The 20,136-nt window shown below is 40.9% G+C and overlaps 1 protein-coding gene across 4 annotated transcripts in view; it reads left to right on the top strand.

The window, feature by feature from the left end:
- Nucleotides 1–20,136, top strand: part of bcas3 (BCAS3 microtubule associated cell migration factor) — a 314,780-nt gene that overhangs the window by 50,252 nt on the left and 244,392 nt on the right. For all 4 annotated transcript variants that reach the window (XM_014407735.4, XM_014407734.4, XM_076892111.1 and 1 more), the window contains exons 14-15: nt 6,622–6,755; nt 14,232–14,559. In XM_014407735.4, the coding sequence (XP_014263221.1) occupies nt 6,622–6,755; nt 14,232–14,559 (462 nt within the window). The remainder of the gene's footprint in view (nt 1–6,621; nt 6,756–14,231; nt 14,560–20,136) is intronic.

The following is a 20,136-nucleotide window of genomic DNA, read 5'->3' as shown; positions in this document are numbered from 1 at the left end:
AAAATGGAGAAGAAAATGTTACATGAACTCGTGGCTACATGAAGATGTGTGTTATTTATTAATGTTTTAAAGTAATGTAATTAATATATTTGTTGTCAAATACTGTAATTAATAAGCACTTAAAATGCCCTTATAGCAGAAAACCACTATATAAATAATTAACATTTATTCAAATGTTAACGATTTTCCTGTAATTTATTACAGGTACACAAGTGTGTTTTAAGCTTTTTATAAATACTTATACAACACATATGTTTATTATGTTTTGCATTTGCAAATTTTTTGTATCTGCAGATAAATAAAAGCATAATTACAGCATCAAAGCCTGTTTGTAAAGGCAGAACAGTTTACATTACTTTATGTAACTTCATGTATGTGATTATTTGCCTGATGAACCATGTTTCCTCTTGTTACAAAGTAACTTTGCATTGCTTTTTCCATCATTCAAAATAATTTGTTAGTCATTTTTGTGTTTTTATTTATTTAAATTAAAAAACCCTACATTCAAATTAAATATAGTTATGAAACCTGAAACAGAATGGATGGCCTCAATAATCCTTTTTTGTGACACACTGCTTCAGTGGACCAGCTGAGATCTAGGAAGTCTTAAATCTTACCTATGAATGGCAGCTGTGACAGTCTGAAGGGATTTCATTGGTTAACAGAACTGAAAAAATGCTCAAGCTAGCCCATAAGGAGTTTACCTCGCTCTTGGCCTAAGGGATTAAGCTCTGATGACAGTCCCAAAGTCTTTCAGTAGATTTTAAATCCATAGATTTTAGATGTGAGCAGAATGTTCTCGGGATTTTAAAATATGACATGACAAAAAAACCTGCTTTTAACTCCTGTCAAAACCTTCTTTGAGCTGCTGTGAGAACATGTTTGTCCCATGTTGAGAAACCACAAAAGCAAAACAAAAAGACCTGGGCTTCATTGGGAATTTAGATTAGTGGCAGCAAACTGGTGTTGAAGCTTTGGCAGATTGTTGCAGGTGAAACAAGAACAGAGGCTTCCTTCATGTTTTCGCCTTTTTATACAGCCAATAATGTGCTCGTTGGACAGCCTTCTGGCAAATGACAAATACAAACTTCTCCTCTTTAAAACAATTTCAGCAGGAAGTTTGCAAATATGTAAATGCCCTATAACACAAACTTAAGTAGTGTATTTTTCCACTTAAGGTGATGAAAGAACAACCCTGAAGCTCTGCTTTGAGAACAGTCACGCTTTGTGAACTTGACCTCTATGGTGCCTGCCTCTTATGTGTCGGCACGACTTTAAAGCCAGGTGACTTTTGCCCTGTTAAAAGAGCCAGCGTTCCAGCATAGTAATGTCAAACTGCTAGCTGTTTCTCCGCTAGGTTAGACACACACACACACACATATATATACACCTTTTTTCATATCTATTAATATCTAAGTGCTCACAGGTGGTCTGCCTATGGAGCGTGTAGAAAAACACAATTTTTGGTTTCAGCCCACTGTACATCAAATGAACCGTAAGCACTCCTCCTTCTCCTGCCTCTCTTGTTTTCTCCATTTTTCTTCCATTCTGTCTGCCTTCAAGTGGCCTTCTTTTCATCTTCAGAACGATGCGTTTCGGGGACCCAGAGAATTTTGGTACACCTGAACAGCATGCCTTTAAAAAAGGTGTTGTGGCTATCAGGTGCTCGCTCTGCTGAGGCACTGAACAATCTTTATTTGTACCAGTATTTGTATTAAATTCTAATGACATTATCATAAAAGGAATTTCATTCTCAAATGAATTCAAAGACGTTAACTTTTGCTCAGAAATTTCAGTGCTGAGTAAAAACTGCTGGATTCAAACACTGGATGAATTTAGAGGTTAAAGGTCAAGGTTGCAGCGATCTAACCAAATAAAACATTTTTGTCATTACCTCGACAACACATAAACATCATCTAGTGTTGTTTAGTTTAAATTTTGTTCATATGCTACTCAAAGTTTTTTAATGCACATGCAAATATAAACATACACCACCCGTACTAAAACATAAGCAATACGTAGCTATAACTTTTAAGAGAAATGAGTAATTAGTCAGACTGCACCCGCTCTGCTTTGTTGGGGGCGGCTGACTTTGGCTTTTTAGCATCTGTCTAACCCTAATGCTTACTCTGCTGCCCAACAGATATAAAACTGCTCGTATATTAGTCTGCTGCTGCGGTGTTGAGAAGATTAGTAGGGCACACTCTTCCCCCTCCAATTTGCACTGCAATCAGTAGCACAATTTTCTCTAGTTATAAAGAGTAGACATAACCATTAACGTTCCTTTGATTACAACCATGTTAATATTCTCGCGTTTGAAGACTAAACTCCTGGCACCGCTCTGAAAAGTCCTCAAATTTCCTGGCAGAGTATGACAAATTATATTTAGAGTATTACAATTTGTATAGGATATATTATTAGGCTTTATATGATAAAATGCAGGGAGATTGTTGGGCAGTATAATTGCAGATGTTTGATAGAAAGCAGTTAGGCAAAGAAAATGAGTGAATAAGGCCAACTGCTATATTTACCATTTAAAATCACCTGCCTAAAATAACACTGCTCTTTCATGCTGTTTTGACATGTCGGAGCATGGATGTAGGACCGTTTTGGAGGCCAGATGTGCACCTTGGTTGCACAGGTGAATTGTCCTGCTGTGGGAGCCAAGTGCTGCTGGAAAATGCTGTTGTCACAGGGGTGTGTCCAGGTGTCCTTAACAGTACAAGTAGCATTTAAATGAATGTTAGGACCCAAGATTTCCTGTAATGAGAGGATCAGCGTTGTCCTCTTCACTTTTTATTGCTTTTAATATTGTGGCTGTGCGCTGTATATGTCCAGTATATGTACAAATCCATTCAGACAGACATAACGTCCTGTCCTTCCCAGCCCTGAAGACAAAACCTCCTCTTTATGATGGATAGTCTTTCAAAGTAAATGGGCTCATTTGCTCTGAAGTTTATGCATCCTGGTAACAGCGAGGCTATCCGAATCCCCCAAGTACTCCATCTTGTAAGCTTTATCCCCTCCACATGGTTATAATTTGAGAATTTCACAATTTTCAAAGCTTTTTTTTTTTTTCAGCGTAGTGTTGTTAATTAAAAAGTGGACTAGTTTTGTTGTGGCGTTCCACTTTGCCAAGTAGGGAAATCACCCTCTTCTTTCCATTTATTTCTTTGCCTTTCTCGCTCTCTCTCTCTTTCAGCCGTTCGCCCTCCCGTCCCGTCCGCCTTTGTCAAGAATAAAGCTAGCCCCACCACTTTGTAAATGAAACATCCTCCCAACATTAATGGGATTGAGCAGATGTTTTCTGTTTGGATGGTCAGAGATGGGACACTAAAGCCTGCAGCAAAACAAAACAAAAAGATTTTAAGAGGAAAAAACCCCAGAAAGCAAAAGCAGATATTTATGGAAATGATTATATCACTTCCCTCATATCCCATATGAACGCATGTCTCGCACACATGGCAAATTAGAAGTCACCCCTTCCAGTTTAGCGCACGTCTTAGAGCATGTGCCAGCGATCTTGGTACTAAAACATCGTAAATAACACTGTAACCCCTGGGACAAGGTGTTATAAATAGGACGTGTCAAACCCCGCTGTAGCCAGCCGCTGTTTAAAACCTTCTCTTTTCACCCACCGGGCCGCTCAGCTGCTTTTTAATTTGGCCCTCCCGTGGGCTAACCGACTGACGCCTCTCGGCAAGGGCCTCTGTATTTCAACAAGGCCACAAAAGCCCCAGTCCTCGGGCACTCGCACTCGCAAAGCTCTCCAGCCTTCCTGAGCTGTTACTTTTTTGGAGCCCAGACTCTACCATCAGCAGAAGAGAAACACCGGCCCTGGCCAGAAGGCAGTGGCCAAGTCTCATCTGTCAGAAAGCTAGGGGCCAGACTCTCCAGCCACTGGGTGGGCAGGGCCCGACCAAAACAGAGAGAGGAGCAAAAGTGAACGAGAGCGGAGAACAGGGGAGAGAGGGTTTGAGAGCGAGAGGAAGCTCCCAGATAAACAGACCGCAGCGCCTCAACTCCTAATCGCCCTGCGCTTCCGTTTCCAGACTCTATAATTAGAAGGGCCCCGGCCCTTCTTTCTCTTTATTCCCAGTTGACGCAAATGCTTCTTGTGGCTTGGCACCTCGTTTGGGGCGTGGGTTTTCAAGAGTTTACAGGCCCTGGGCCTTAGCTTTTTGGCTTTCTGGTCGCTCTGATACAGCATGACTAGCTAACCACTGTCTTAATGCACACTTCACTTGGCTTTAGTTAGAGTTTCTTTCTTCCACCTCTGATAATCTGCACGAACCTATCATTTATCCAGATTTTCATCATCTGTGAGCAGTGCTTTTTCTTTACTAATTTTCAAATCTTGGCCAAGGGAAACTTCGACTCTGAATGTGCAAAAATGGCTTCTTTTTTTTCCAGAAAGGGAGTGTTTTCCATCTCCCTTGCACGTGTTGTTGGATCCTTTTAATCTCATGCCATTCCAACATCCTCTTTTCACATTTGACATGCCACCCAATAAAGCCCGGCCACTAATTAAAACCTACTGCAGCCTCCACATAAAAGATTCCAAGTGGAAAAACTGAGAGGAAAATACTAATTACTTTAATATTATTTATGTCTGGAAGTCATCAGAAGGACAGGGCCTTGGACATTTTTTACACTCTGCATCAATGAGTTGTATTATGAGTTGCTGCTCGATCTCCATGTTTGTAGCATGTCAGAAGGTTTCTGGGGATGGGTTTTGGATTGTATTTGAAAAGCAGTGTAGACGAGCCAGTTTAGATCTGGGTTTGTTCTGGTGTGGTTTGTTGGGCATGTTGTTTATGGTTTGGACCTATACTTTCTGGAGTTTGACGAGCTTCAAATAAAACAGGACCAAATGAATGGGCCTGTCAGTGTTGGTTACACTTGTGCTGCGCTGTGGTTCAGCGTTTTGGTGATTCTGAATGCGCATAGACACGCCCATAAATGTGCACTGATGCTCGAATACATAGATTGCCTCTTTTATGGACGCTCGTTTCGTCTGTCCTTGAACAATCACAGGACTCGAGCCGTGCTTTTACCAGACCGAGCTATCATGTAAGGCAAAGTTGCATTTTATGACTGTCACAAATGATAGCTGGCTATGTTTAATGGGCTGGTTTGTTTGTTTTAAGTGCATAGTAATTCTTTCATGCTGTCTAACATGTGTCATGCACAGTTTTCTGCTGTCCCTGTATCGATACATTATTAGCAAACAAAATATCACGATACTACACAGTATCGATTTTTTTCCCCCACCCCTGTTGGTCAGTGTACCATTAGCAACATTTAGACACACTGCACAAATTGGAGTATCATTTTGAATCATCTGCTGGAATAAAATGCAGTTGAAATATTTTGGTTGGTCAGTAGAGGTGGGAATCACCATACATCCCACGATACGATATTATCACAATACTTAACGCACGATACAATATTATTGCAATTTTTAAAAATATTTTGCGATATTCAGATTCTGTACATAAAGGTAAACTTTATCAATATTCATTTTATCTAATATCAAAGTCTCACACTCAGTCTTTCTCTCATTTCAGTTTTATTGTTGACAAACTGAACGGTTTGTATTACAGTCTAGTCCAACTTAACTGAATGCAACCATCTGGTACAATTATAGCTATTCTGAACTATGCAATTTATGAAAACTATGCAGCCCCTTCAGCAACTGAAGAATTTGAAAGTAAATTAAAACAAAATATAATTTTACATTAAATAAAAAAGTTTTAAACTTAATTAAAATAAAACATGTCTTAAATTAAAATAAGTAAACTGTCATGTTTATTGCTGCCAAAAACAAGTTAAACACATTTGGACAGTGAAGGAATGTCAGGATTCTTGCTCAGAAAAAGGATCAACATGCTCTGAAGTCAGAGCACAAAAACCTTTTTTGTAACAAAATATCGATTTCTGCTGTCCCTGTATCGATACATTATTAGCAAACAAAATATCACGATACTGCACAGTATCGATTTTTCCCCCCACCCCTGTTGGTCAGTGTACCATTAGGAACAGTAAGACACACTGCACAAATTGGAGTATCATTTTGAATCATCTTGATTAAAATGATTAAAATAAACAAACAAAAACCAAGATGTAACATGTGCTTCAGGTGATAGGTCTAAAGGTCTCTGGTGGAGTGATGGGACATCATACTGCCTCATTTGATCGTTTGATAATTGCGGTAAAAACACATCTTCTAAGGCCAGATGATATGCATATGGTTAACATAGATGTTTTCCTCTTCAGACCACATTATGTTGTATGGATGGGAACCTTATCATTATGGAGTATACAGCACTATTGACCTCCAAAGCTTAATTTGTTCGATTAGTGTCATCACTGTATGGTTTGGCCCAGTTGAAAAGGTAGGCGCTGCTACATGACACAAATGTAGCGCGAAGTGCATTTTAAACCGTGCGTATTACAATATTTGAGCATTAGCCAAAAAACAAACAAACAAAAGGCATGCATTCAAGCAGCTGCACGATAAAATAAGAACCATTTATACAGCACACATTAAGAATCAGCTTACAGTGAAGCCGGCTAACGGACTGATTCCTGATGTCAGTGACTATGTGTTCTTTGTAGGAATGCTGCTGGTAACTGCCGACACCCTGGGACATGACTTTCACGTCTTCCAGATCCTCACCCACCCGTGGGCATCTTCGCAGAGTGCCGTTCACCATCTCTATACGCTGCATCGTGGGGAGACCGAAGCCAAGGTCTGAAACAAACTCAAATCTACACGCACACTGCAACCATCCACTGGGAGTAATAGTACAGATATTTAATGAGTGTTTAGATTGCATTGATTCACATACACATACATTCTAGTCAAATGTAGTAAATTGTGAACTTGTATGTAAGTATAATTATTACTTCTTTCTTCCTGTCAAATCACTGCAATATGATTAAGATAGTGAAGATAGTGAAACCAAAAAAAGGGTAAGAACAAAGGTACGGTATTACAAACAAAACACAATTTATTACTGCTCGTCCCTCCATAGAACAAAAGTATGTGTAATAGTGACCATGAAATTTAAAAACATTAGCGTGATACATAAGGTCAACAATAGAAAGTAATGCATTTATTTATCCACCAACCTCATTTTTACTACCTTGCTGAGCTGTGCTGCGTAGATGGCTGGACCTTCCTCTCCCTGACTGTCTCCTTTGGCTGCTCCAGGGATATTTTACCAGCTCAAAACCATAAACTTTCCAGGCTGTCCCGGTTCAGCCCAGGGGTTTTCTCCTCATATTTTTTAGCGCAAAACCTAGGTGGTGAAGAATAATCTTACTGAGATACCTGGACCACCGGAACTGAGAGCTACTCTCCCTCTCTCCAAAGATGAAACAACCACTATCTCATGACCATATTGTGGGTAGGAATGTAGATCAACTGTTAAACTCACAGCTTTTATCATTTATTTAATGACTTAGTTATCCTCTGTTGTTTCTTCATTTCCTTTCAGTAGTAGACAGGAGATGACCCTTCCCTTAGCTGTCCAGTTTGAGTGAGATCCAGGTTTGGACCAGTCCCCCTCCAAACCACATTCCCATTTAAACAGATACATTTATGAGAAAAATACATGATTGGTAAAGAAAAACATTCATCCAGTTTATAGAAAATAACATGCTCCACCCCCTCGATGAACTGCAACATTTAAACAGCATTAAAACATTACCTGTGTTGTTATTCTATACAATTTAGCATAATTGTGTTTTTATAGTACGAAATCACAACAACAGTTACCTGAAGTTGCTTTATATTGTAAGGAAAGACCCTACAGTAATACAGAGAAACCCCAGCATTAAGACAACCAATGAGAATGTGTTTGTGAAAAGTGGGAAGGAAAAACTCCCTTTTAACAGGAGGAAACATCCTCCAGAACCAGGCTCAGGGAGGGGCGGCTATCTGTGTGACCAGTTGGTGATGAAGGGAGACAGAACAAAAGACTTACAGAGGAAGAGAGCCAGAGATGAATTTTAACTAATGATTAAATGCAAAGCTGTGTACAGATACATAGTGAGTGAAGAAACACTTGCGTGTTACCTGATTTAAACCTAACCATTACTTTATCAAAAAAGAAAGTTTTAATTAAAGAGGATGTCTCTGCTAAAATCTTGAGTTGACACATTATTACATGTGGTCATTTAATAATACTTTAGGGAGAGAAAAGAGTATATCGAGCAGTATATTAGCTGTGGGCAGCTAATTTTCACCACCTACACTTTGACACTTTCACTAAATGTATGGTCTATAATAATGAAGTGAAGGGATATGGTAATTAATTTAATAAAACAATGAAAAGAAAAAAGATTGTAGTTCTCAAGATTATTTTTAGTTTGACTTTTTCTCATTAATTACAGTAGAAAGGAGAAGTGCTTGCTCAACAAAAGTACTTCAGGCCTTGTTAAGTTCAGGATTATTGACTGGGAACACACACCATCACATGCACACACACTCCTACAGCCTGCCTGCAGTTAATGTATGACCAAACGTCAGGTCTGCTGACTGGCTGCACACTGAGGGTGCTTTGATCCAAGCCCTTGTAAACACTGAATGCCGGCCCCTGCCTGTGTTTGGGACAGGGGTTATCACCACAATAACACACAGACACACACACCACACACACACACACAGAACTCAGAAACATACTGGGAGTCATAAAGTCTTGAGTTAGGTAGGTGGAGGTGGACGCCTTATCTGTCTCCAGCGACCAAACATGCGGCTGGCTGTCAGTGACCCGAGGCCAGGTAAACAGACCTGCGAGCTGATAACAGCTGTAAGGGGCTGAAGGCGGAGCAGAAGGTGGATGAGCTCAGAGCCACGAGGCTCTTCTACTAAACTTAACAGTCTGTAGCATCAATTGATGTCCAGTCATCTGAATGAATGAAAAATTAACTGGCACATTTATTTGTGCTTCAGTAATGAGGCTGCTCTGTGAGAACACAATTTCTTCAGCCTTTATTTTTAGCAGTGGTTCCCAAACTTTTTTGCTGGGCCCCCCTTTGTTTTACAAGAAAAATGTTCGCGCCCCCCCCCGTGTGTCGCTAGCAATCACGTAGCACAACATTATATACCAGGTAGTCCAACTTCAGTAACCCTGCAAACGCCACTGCTGTTTAGTTTCTGTCTTCATTTATGTTGGAAGTGGTAGCAGAGCTGTACGTTTGAATTAGTTTCAAAAATCTCTGTCAGAACATGGTATGTCAAGTTTAGGTGGAAACTAGCGAGCTAACTTCCTGTTAACTTCTAACTCCGTTAAATGTAATAAATTCTGTTTTCATGGATGCCTGGATGTTAAACTTAATTGGTACACCTGGTACAGCAGCAACGCTGATGATTTTATTAAAGATGAAATCATTTAGACCGTTTTTAACTCTTAGTGTTCGTTTGACTTTGGGACCTGAAGCTGACGGAGTTTAGGACCCAGATTTCTCCGAAGCTCCTCGCTACGGCAGCCGTAATGCTCTGACAATCCATCAAGCAGTGCAGCTTACCAAAGTTGTACTAAAACGTTTTTAACAGATTTTTGCACGCCCAAATCGATTCAAGGTCAGTAAGCACAACCAGAATTCATACATAAGGCACACTCTCGATTTTTGAGAAAAATAAAGGATTTTAAGTCCTTATAGTGTGGAAAATACGTTATACAGAAGAAAAGAATATATCGCGATATATATCGTTACCGCACATGCTTAAAATTATACCGTGATATGAATTTTAGGCCATATTGCCCAGCCCTAGTCACCCTTAGCAACAATAACTGCAATCAAACGTTTGTAGTAACTGGCAATGAGTGTTTTATAGCGCTGTGGACGAATCTTGGCCCACTCATCTTTGCAGAATTGTTGTAATTCAGCCACTTGGAGGGTTTGAGCGTGAACTGCCTTTTGAAGGTCATGCCACAGCGTCTCCAAAGTCCTCATTTGGTCTTTCTTAAGTCATTCCGAGATGGACTTGGTGTGTTTTGGATCATCGTCCTGCTGCAGAACCCAAGTGTGCTTCAGCTTGAGGTCGTGGACAGTCTCCCTCAGGATGTTTTGGTAGACAGCAGAATTACCACAAAGATTCAGAATCTGAATCAGAGTGCTTTATTAATCTCTAAGGAAATTATGTCAAGGCTTCCAGATCCTGAGGCAGCAAAACAGCCCGGCCATCACACTACCACCACCATATTTTACTGTTGGTATGATTTTCCTTTTCTGAAATGCTGTTTTACTTTTACGCCAGATGTAATAGGACACACTTTTCAAAAACTTCAACTTTTTCCACGTCTATTCCATGTTTTTACCATTTGTGGATAATGGCTCTCACTGTGGTTCGCTAGAGTCCCACAGCTTTAGAAATGGCTTTATAACCTTTTCCAGACTGAGAGATCTCAATTACTTTGTTTCTCATTTGTTCCTGAATGTCCTTGGATCGTGCTATGATGTCTGGTTCTTGAGGATCTTCCTTTCTTTGTCAGGCGGGTCCTATTAAGCGATTTCTTGATTGAGAACAGGTGTGGCAGTAATCAGGTCTGGGTGTGGCTGTTGAACTCAGCTTTCCAAAGGTGAAACACCACAGCTCATTTAAGTTATAACCTGGGGGGAGCCACTTTTTTGCACACAGGGCCTTAATAATAAACACCTTCATTTAGAAGCTGCATTTTGTGTTTACTTTCTGCTCAGTGGTTTGGTATCTCCTTTGTTCAATCAATAGACTTCTGGGGCAGATGGCCCCGCCCCTTCCTGAGCCTGGTTCTGTTGGAGGTTTCCTCCTGATAAAAGGGAGTTTTTCCTTCCCACTTTTGCCAAAGTGCTTGCTCATAGGGTGTTGTCTGATTGTTTCTATATTATTGTAGGGTGCTTATTAAGAATATTAAGCACCTTGAGGTGATTGTTTTCATGATTTGGTGCTGTATAAATAACATTGAATTATAGTAATGCAGCACATGTTTTCAACAGGTAAGACGTCTGAAAGAACGCCAGTTAAGCAACCAGACTCTCAGACATACTGTTGTAATACGTATATATATATATGTGTATATCATTAGTATTAAATCACAAATGCACCCATATGGCCTTCTTTTCTTTATAATGCTCGGCATGTCATACGTGATCTTCAAAAACAATTTGAAATTCCACTTTCCCTCACACATTTTTAAATTAGCTCAGGCCTAAAGAAAGAAGCTGCTTTACTGTTTTCTTAACTTGCATAAAGTAGTTTGAACCTGCATATTGACTAATATTGGTTTTCAGTGTTTCTGAGATCTGATTTTTAATGCCCCTCAGGCCCCTCAGGTCGCAGCATTTCATACTGATTGACTGATGTTCACTCTTTGTGTTCTCCAGATTCGTTGAATGGTTGAACGATGTTATGTACCTTAGATAATAAAAGCAAAATTCTTTGCAGTTTAATACTGAGAAATGTTATTCTTGAAACAGCTGATCTATTTGCCCACACAAGAGAGGTGAACCCCTCCCTTCTCTGCCTCATTTCTGGGGTACTTTTATTTATATATATCCAGTCATGTTACTAAGATGTTACTAGTTATATTAACATTTTAGTTGTTAGATGTTCCACTGTGTTTTGTTAAGCAGACCAAAACTCCATTTTTTGCCTCTATTGCAAATAAAAAAAAAAAAGATTTTAAGAGTTTTAGCAGTTGACATGTTGCCTTTCCATTTTTTCATTATGTAAAATGTATTTTTATGTGTTTATTTACATTCTAATCACTGTGTAAATGGAGTTTTTGGGGACAGACTGTCACTGTCAGATTTCCTTTGTAACCTACTTCCACAGAGTAACCAGGCTTCTTGTGCAAACATGTGATTTGAGTATTTGCCAATTATATGTCAATATTTAAAAACCTTACTGACTTTAATGTTAAAAACATCTTGTTTTAATGTTGTGATATTTTTTGTGAAGCAGTGGAAATGATCTAAACTTGTAGTTCTGACACAAAGCAGCAGCTCCAGTCCCAAGAAGACATTTGTGTTCAAAACCCACATCAGCCATCTTTAGTATATCCACATTGTTTAAAAGCATTTACACACTTATGGATCTGTTTAAATCTATTACGCTTCTGCTCACAGTTAACAGTGCTTTTCCATCGTTATAGATCAAATTAGGCTGCCGTAACAATATTGACAAACAGAGGCCTGTTATGTAACTTTTGTAATCGTAGTTAGTCTGTCAAAGTGAGAAGGATGAGGCGTCCGATGCTAACGACCACATAAACCCTCGTTAATTGTCCATCTCACGCCTCCGTGTGAGAGGTGTTTATCTGGTCACATCTTTGTCACATTCTCGTCATTCTTTCAGACTTGTTCTCAGGTCAGCTGAGATGCTTAATCTTCACTACGTGGTGTGACTGATTTAAAAAGAAAAACAAAGGCATTAAACTCGTCTTATCATCTTCTGACTGTCACACATGTCATCAAGTACTTTGTTGGAAAATACAAGGGAGAGCTATCCAGTCTTTCAGGAATGTGCTACCTCCACATCAGCCCTTGCATGTGACTGAAAGCAGATGCATTCCGCCTTTTTGAGATAACATTTGACAAATGTTTGATATGTGGATGGTTGTCACACCATGAAAGTACAATTATAGCCACCCTTCAGGTAATCCCCCACCTGATCGAAATGGATTTGGCCATGATATCCAGGACCCATTTACTGTTGGAGCCCTGACAGGTCTATTATGACCAATTACAACACACACAAAGTAGCCCTTTCTCATCTCTGAGTCATCTCTTATAAGCTACAGCAGAGGTCAGCCCTCCTCTTTCAGTCATCTTTGTAAAGTAAAGTAACTGTCTGGTATGCAGAGGATGCCCCATTAACTGTCATTGCTGGGGACAATTACCTCGTCTGACCTGGCAAAAGATTAGAAAGGCCTGGAGGGACAGAGCTTTCTCTTTGGCTGGCTGACTGAGGAGCCAGGCATTCCTCTTGTAAACTTTCTCCTGGATCTACACTCTCCAGCCTGCCATATAGATATAATAGATATATGTATTATTATTATTTTTATTTTTTTAAAGGCATGCCAAGTGATAGATGCAGTTTCAGCGCACAATCATTTCATCGGTCTGTCACCTTATCTCTTTGTCTTTTCATTTTCTCGCTCCCACTCTCCAGTGCTTGTATTGTCTCATGCAGCCTATTTGTCTGGTTTCCTGCATGTCTGACGTGCTCGGGGAGATCCTATCTTCTCTTGAATGTCTGCTCCCTGAGTGTTGGAGAAGAGCAACTAAATAAGGATGCCATTTTTCTTGGTCATTTATTTTATCGCCAAACAATCTCATATCTTATTGTCACCTCTTGCAAAAACTGTTGTCTGTTTCTGTCAGGCTAGTCGACATCTCAGTCATATCTCTTGATCTCTGCGATTAACACTATAGCCCAGTCACACTAGAGTTAGTTGCACTTTGGAGTAGTTTACTTTTGCGTCCATGTTTCTGTGCTGAATAAAATACGCAGGCATGTAAATATATTTTACACATTCATCAAGTTATTTTGAGACCATCCATCCACTTTCTGCCACAGGTCTGGGTCCGAGGGACAGCAGAGAAGCCCAGGCCTCTCTCTTTGACCATATTCACAGATGGGATTATTTTGAATTGTGCACAAATGATAATATGCCAGTGTGGAAAAGCTTTTTATCTTTGCCAACTGTCTCAGCTGAAAGAAGCTTCATTTCAACACTGTATCTTCTCTGACCAGCAAATCTAAAATCAAGGTCCACTGTAAACCCATGTTTGGGACAGTAGGCTTTCCACACTGTCCCAGAGCCATCCCACCAGTGATATTAGGACCAAAAATTTAGGAGGTTTACCACCCTCCAAGTACTTAGTTTCTCAAGTCACTCAGTGTGTAGTTTGTATGGAGTAGGCATCGTTCTGTTTTAGGAGCGTATGCACCCGAGGATCATCCACATAGAAGTGGCTTCTAAGAATGAAACTGAGGGGCTGCAGATACAGAGAAAAGATGCCCAATGACTGATCCCTGAGGATGTGAGATGGTTTAGACTAACACAAAAACATTCTCTCCAGTTTTTACACGTCGACCAGCCTCTACACTTTAATGGAATTTTCAGAAAGAAAGTTTTATGTGGTATGTGTCAACATTTCCACTACTTATGCTTATGGTGTGACATTTATCTGCTCTGTTTTTTGTCTGATTTTTTTTTTCACCTGTCTGGATCCAGGTACAGGACATGTGTTTCAGCCAGGACAGTCGCTGGGTAGCCGTCAGCACCCTCCGTGGCACCACACATGTATTTCCCATCAACCCCTACGGCGGTGCACCGTGTGCCCGGACTCACATGTCCCCACGTGTGGTAAACCGGATGTCGCGCTTTCAAAAGAGCGCTGGATTGGAGGAGATTGAACAGGAGCTGAACAGGGCAGCTGCTTTAGGAGGAGGAGCAGGAAGTCTCGCAGGAAGTGGCTGCATCTTAGGTGGAGGAGGCATCGGTGGGCGCTGTAGCCCCATACCTGGCCTGTCCAGTAGCCCCTCAGGGTCTCCATTACATGGTAAGGAGCTGGGAGGGTGAAGAAGTGAGACGCTTATTGATGTTTCAGTTTTAGAAGTCCAAGTTGGCGTCTCAGCAGTAGAGTTGTGGTCAGAAGAATACATACACACAACTGGTAACAATGAAAACTGTTAGGAAGAGCAGATTTAGGAGTTTTAAGTGGTTGCCGGTTGGTAGCATAGCAACAGCTGTGACTCCTGACATGCTCAGACGGGTGTGAGTACTGTGTGGACATATGCCGCTTCCAGAGGGGACACACTGAGCACCTGTGAACATTTTGAGTTTTGTATGTAAAACTTTATATTCAGCCACATGTTTCAAAAATTACTTACTTGGCTTCTATGTCCATTTCTTAAAAAATAGAGCTTTTTAAAACTGGATTATTCTTTTTGATACACTCTGTATATTAGTGAGTTGTCACAGTGAGTAATAAATGTGTTAGTCGTGATGTAATACATGATTGTTCCAAAACTAGATGACAAGCAGCTTCCTCAGTTCTGTAATCTCTGTGAACTAAACAGTAATTCTCATCTAGTCTGGTTATGTTGACACATTCACATCCTTAGAACAGACCACGGATTCCACCCAGAACTGTTTACTAGCTGTGATATACTTGGAAGTTTAGCCTCGAAAGTTCATTAGACTCTCTATGAGGGTTTTTTTCCAGCCCCCATTTTTGAGAATAATTTAATCTGGCAGCAAACGTCATAGAGAGTTTATATAAGTTAACAGGAAATCCAAAAACTTGTTTCTGTTAGTTTACTCATTTACTTTTCGCAACTTCAAAAATAAGGTACATACTGACCCATGAAGTTTTGATACAGTTATATCCTCACATACCGAGTGCTGAAATCAGTGTGTAATGTGTTTACATCATAAATGACTTAAATTACCTGTTGTCAGATTCATTTTTAATTTTGATTTATTGAACCTTTATTTATACAGGAAGTTCCACTGAGTCTCATTTACAACACAGACCTGTTTCAGACGAACATATTAAAAAGCTTCAGGTTGACTGTTTTTAATGATCAGTTGACAATTACATCAACAACATAGTTTACAAACAGCAGGTTTTGTTAGTAATGCCTTAGCGGCCACGTTAGTGTTGCTCACTTACACTCTTTTCAACTTCTGCAGAGAATCTTTGTATAATCTAAGATATAACCTAACCAAGTGGCCAATGCCGTTCCCAGCATTTATACTTGTGGGTGGTGTTTTATGTGTTAATTACCTTGTGGCTGTGGCCTGGTGTTATATGCTGTTCTAGCCATAATAGAAACAAATGCAGTACTGGGCCTTTTCCCTCCTGGGTCCCCACACTTTGTTGTGGTCATGTTTTTTTTCCGTAGGCAAATCTGTATGTTGTTTGTTCAGACATGAAATCTCCAATCAGGAATCTGCTGTTGTCTCCGAGTCCTTGTATTGAGGGTATGATTGTTGTTCCTTATATTTGAGGCAACGGTTATTTTTCTCTCACAGTTCCTTTTGAAAACTGCAGCAGAAATGCATAAGAGGAAACAACTGTACTGAGCAGGCCAATCACAGTAGCTGTGGCCTCCATTAACGCAACAGTTGGTGACATTCCTGGGACAGCGGTGACGACACAGGTCTTCAGACGGGTCTGCAGTTACTGCGTACATACGGCGTAGACTTATTGCCCATCCCCTCTTGCCACCCTCTAACACGTTAAGCAGGGAGGGGGCAACCTTTGCATTCACCTAGAGATGTGTTTCTGTCCACATGACGACTGTAAGCACGACAGTCGCTCTTTTTCAGCAAGTATCTCTCCGTCTGCAAGTATTTTGTCGTGATTGTGCAGCGATATAAAAATGGTGAGCTAAATGGAGTGTTACTTCAGGTTAGAGATTGCTGCAGTGGAGTCTGTGTGTGTCTGTGTGCATGTGTGTTTGTGTTTCCAGTGACTGGTTGTCACAAGAGCCACTTTTCCAGGGACTCTGCCACAACCTTGTCTCCCTTGTTTGTCAAACACTATTGCAGGCCACTCACACTAGCTGTGTGTACCTTTCTGGCAAAGATGCACGCTGATAAACACAGACTTTGTGTAACCTGCACTGTTTGACCCCAAAGGTGTTACTGGGAGTAAATTATCACAGTTTCTATGAGTCATGGTCTTCCTGGAATATCGCTGAGCTTTGATAAATGTGCTGCTGCCAGTAGCGGGTGGATAACTTGATAAACACTTCAGAGAACCACATGACTGGGAATCGATTGGTGGGTAATTCTGCATGCTATAGTAGAAGAGGTTTGAAAACTTAAGTCATGTTTTTTCGTGACATACTTTTCATCTTACTGCCGTGGAAACAAGCTCCTGAACTTTAAAATACTGTAACAAGCAGTTCGTTAACTTCAAAAGTGAAGGTCATGCAAGCAGATGTGTGATCTATTCCACAGAGCAGTGTACTCCTTTGGATATGTACACATCTTTCTTTTTATTTAAGAGAGACACTGTTATTTATCCCACGTTGTGTTCCAGCAAAAAGTGTTAATGTGCTGAAGTAAAATATTTAGATGGGCAGTTTTGTTTGAACCTAACCTCTTGCAGTTGGAAGATAAATATTTAAAATCGTGTCTTATCATATCTAACAATTTTCTCACTGTATCCTGTGACCAGGCTTTTTGTTTTTATCTGATGTATTCCCAATGCCATATCAGATGAACTCACCTCACTTTATCTTTTGCTGGATGTTATTAGCTCAGTGGATGTTGTTGCAGTGTTTTTCGTTCACTTATTTGAACTGTCAATATGAAACATCTGTTTAACCCAGAGGCATTACAAGCCTTGTAGTTCTGAGTTCAGTTGATTCGATGCTGTTCTCTCCTGTTCCTGTTTTTCCTGCTGTGGTTCATGAGGTACGGCTGCTCGTCTGCTAAGATTGGTCACTCTGAGTGCAGTCACACCCTCCGTGATTTACTGCTTCAGTAAGTGCGTTACACTGTGGCATCAACGTAAACACTGTTTCATACCATATTATCGGTTGCTGCTGTGGAGGCACCGATTCCTATCACTGGACTACTTGGATGCTCACATACGGCAGAAATGTGACACCGTAGTCTGGTCTCAGTCTTTTACCTTTGTCTGTTTGTTTGTGCAAATTATACACAGTTTAAAAACACGTATTTGAAAATGTGTTTGAGTTTGTTGGGCACTATAGCAGATTACTGCTGCTCGAGGTCAATCGGCTGGACTGCTAAAAGACAGAATAAATATTTGGAGGGTTTAGCGTCGTTATAATGAAATCCATTCAATTTTTAGGTGTTTCACAATATTGAACACAGGCTATTTTTCTGAATAATAGCAATAATTGTCATAAATATTATAGATGGAAATATTATAGATGATCCATGTCTCTCATCCTACGCCCAGCATTGTGCGGCCCAAAAGTCTTCAAATAGTTGATCGAAGATGCTGGACTGGCACATGAGGTTTCAGGGTCAGGTCTTACATACACTCTCCTGAGTGCCCTTGCTTTCTTTGTCCTTCCTGTCTTCCTCGTGTAGCTCCCCAACCCCCCACCACACACACACACACACACACACGTACATGCATGGACACACTCCTCCACGGTGTGAAAAATAGTTCATCAAACATTAAAAGGATGTCTGGAGAGTCACTGCTGTGCTGCGATGAGAGACAGAGAAGCACAGAAACATCAAAGTGGGCTCGGAGGTGAAAGTGACTTAGCAAAGTAATGAGGTGCAATTGAGGAAAAATGAAGAAGAGATAGAGCAGAAGGAATAAAAGTGGGAGGGGGTAGGCGACAGAAGCAGGGAGAAAAAGATAAGTTTGTAGTAGCGGTGCTGAAAGCCGGGGTCTCGGGGAGCGTGGTCGTAAATCACACTTTGGTTTCAAAGGAGAACATTAGGGCCACCTGTCAACAATTAGTCCACACAGGGATGCCTAACTCTGTGTGTGCGTGTCTAGGTGTGTGTGTACATTTGAAAAAGATAGTGTCTACCTGTGGTAAGATATATAAAAATGAGCCGCTTTTTCCCTTTGGAGAAAGTTTGACTTCACTGTAATGTTCAAAAGGTTTCAGGAAATTAAAGTCGGGTTTGACATGACATCAATTTAAGAATTGCCAAAAAGTGCCTATTTCAGTAATCCATTATCAGTTGTGACCTGTGGAGGAAGGTCATTTAGGTCTCTCTCTCTTTCTCTGTCTGTCTGTTTTTGGTTTTTTTGAAGATAAATTGGCTCCGAGGCATCCTGCCTCATGTAAATTTAGAAATGCAGCCCCTACCGCCACCAGCGTTGATAAAACTCCATAATTTTCACCGGATGCAAACACATCGAGTCACATTTGCTTTTGTGTTTACCTTCCGGCCTGTTTTTGCTGGCTGGGTGTGAATTTTGGGTAGCAAAGACGGTTTTCTTAGGCTGGCACAAAGCAGCAGGGTGAGGCAAGCTGGGGCCGGGCCACCTAGCCACAACAGCTGCCCTGTGATTGTCGCCAGCGAGGACAGCGTTGATTTTTGGGAAGGAACTGTAGAAAAGTACACATCCTTCTCAAAGCTGCCAGCCTCAGGCCACCGGCACACCTAAAAATAGAGCCTGCAATTGGCTGGCTTCTTGTCACTGTTAAAATCTGAAATGGCTATTTATGTCCTTGTGTACAGTACTTTTTTCTCTCCCCAAAGCCTGTCCTCTGTGCGATCGATGTATTGTCATTTGAGGTGATGACCCATAATGTGAGCGTCCCATGCTGTAAAAGTGTGGTTTGTCTGCGGCGCAGCTCATACAAGGCTAGATTAGTAAGTGCATATTCTGTGCACAGGGCAGAGGTTATTGAGGCTATACCAGGCATATGGCAGCCACTGCAGACGTTTTATTATTCAGATGTCTTTCAGCTCCAACCACAGTACTGTATAATACAGCAGTGTGTGGAGGAAAAAAAGCAGCTTGATCATAATAATCTAAAAACCCTCTTTGATTTTCGCTTTGCTTTGACTTCATATTTTTACTGCGCCATAGTTCTGAGCAATACCTAGAGATGAGGTTTTTATCTGCTGACTGAGGGTCAGTTTTTCTACTGTCCACATGAAATGCTGTGAAATGTCCCGGCTTTCCCCTTTTCTGCAACATGTTTATGACAGTTATGACTTGGTGTGCATTTTTTCACATGCTTGGGTGCCTTTCATTGTATACATAGCACCAGTAATACACTTCCCAACCATAAAACATCAACACAGGGCTATTAGTCAGTGCAGCAGATTTGTTTCCCCGCAAAGCAGGAGCCCTGGTGGTCCGATCATAGGGCCATCTGGGCCCTGGCGCTGGTTCAGAGAAAGAGGGGGAGGCGAAAAACAAGGTGTGACGGGAAACTGTTAATTCACTTGTTGATAAAGGGACACTTCCTTTCTGCTATTAAGAGGCTGACGGGTTGCTTATTTGGGTTTGGACTTTTGTTTTATCTCGCCCTCCTCCTCCTCCAGCGCTCCCCTTCGTCAGTCATCGTCCTGTGGTGAAAAACACCAACGCTCTGCTGAAGCCGATGCCAAGGAAACATTACCTCATAACTGCTGGTGTGTGACACGTATGTGCACGGCCTCGCGCTGA

Source organism: Maylandia zebra, linkage group LG14 (assembly GCF_041146795.1).
Source record: "Maylandia zebra isolate NMK-2024a linkage group LG14, Mzebra_GT3a, whole genome shotgun sequence".
Lineage (NCBI taxonomy): Eukaryota > Metazoa > Chordata > Actinopteri > Cichliformes > Cichlidae > Maylandia > Maylandia zebra.
This window is presented reverse-complemented; position numbering and strand designations above follow the sequence as displayed.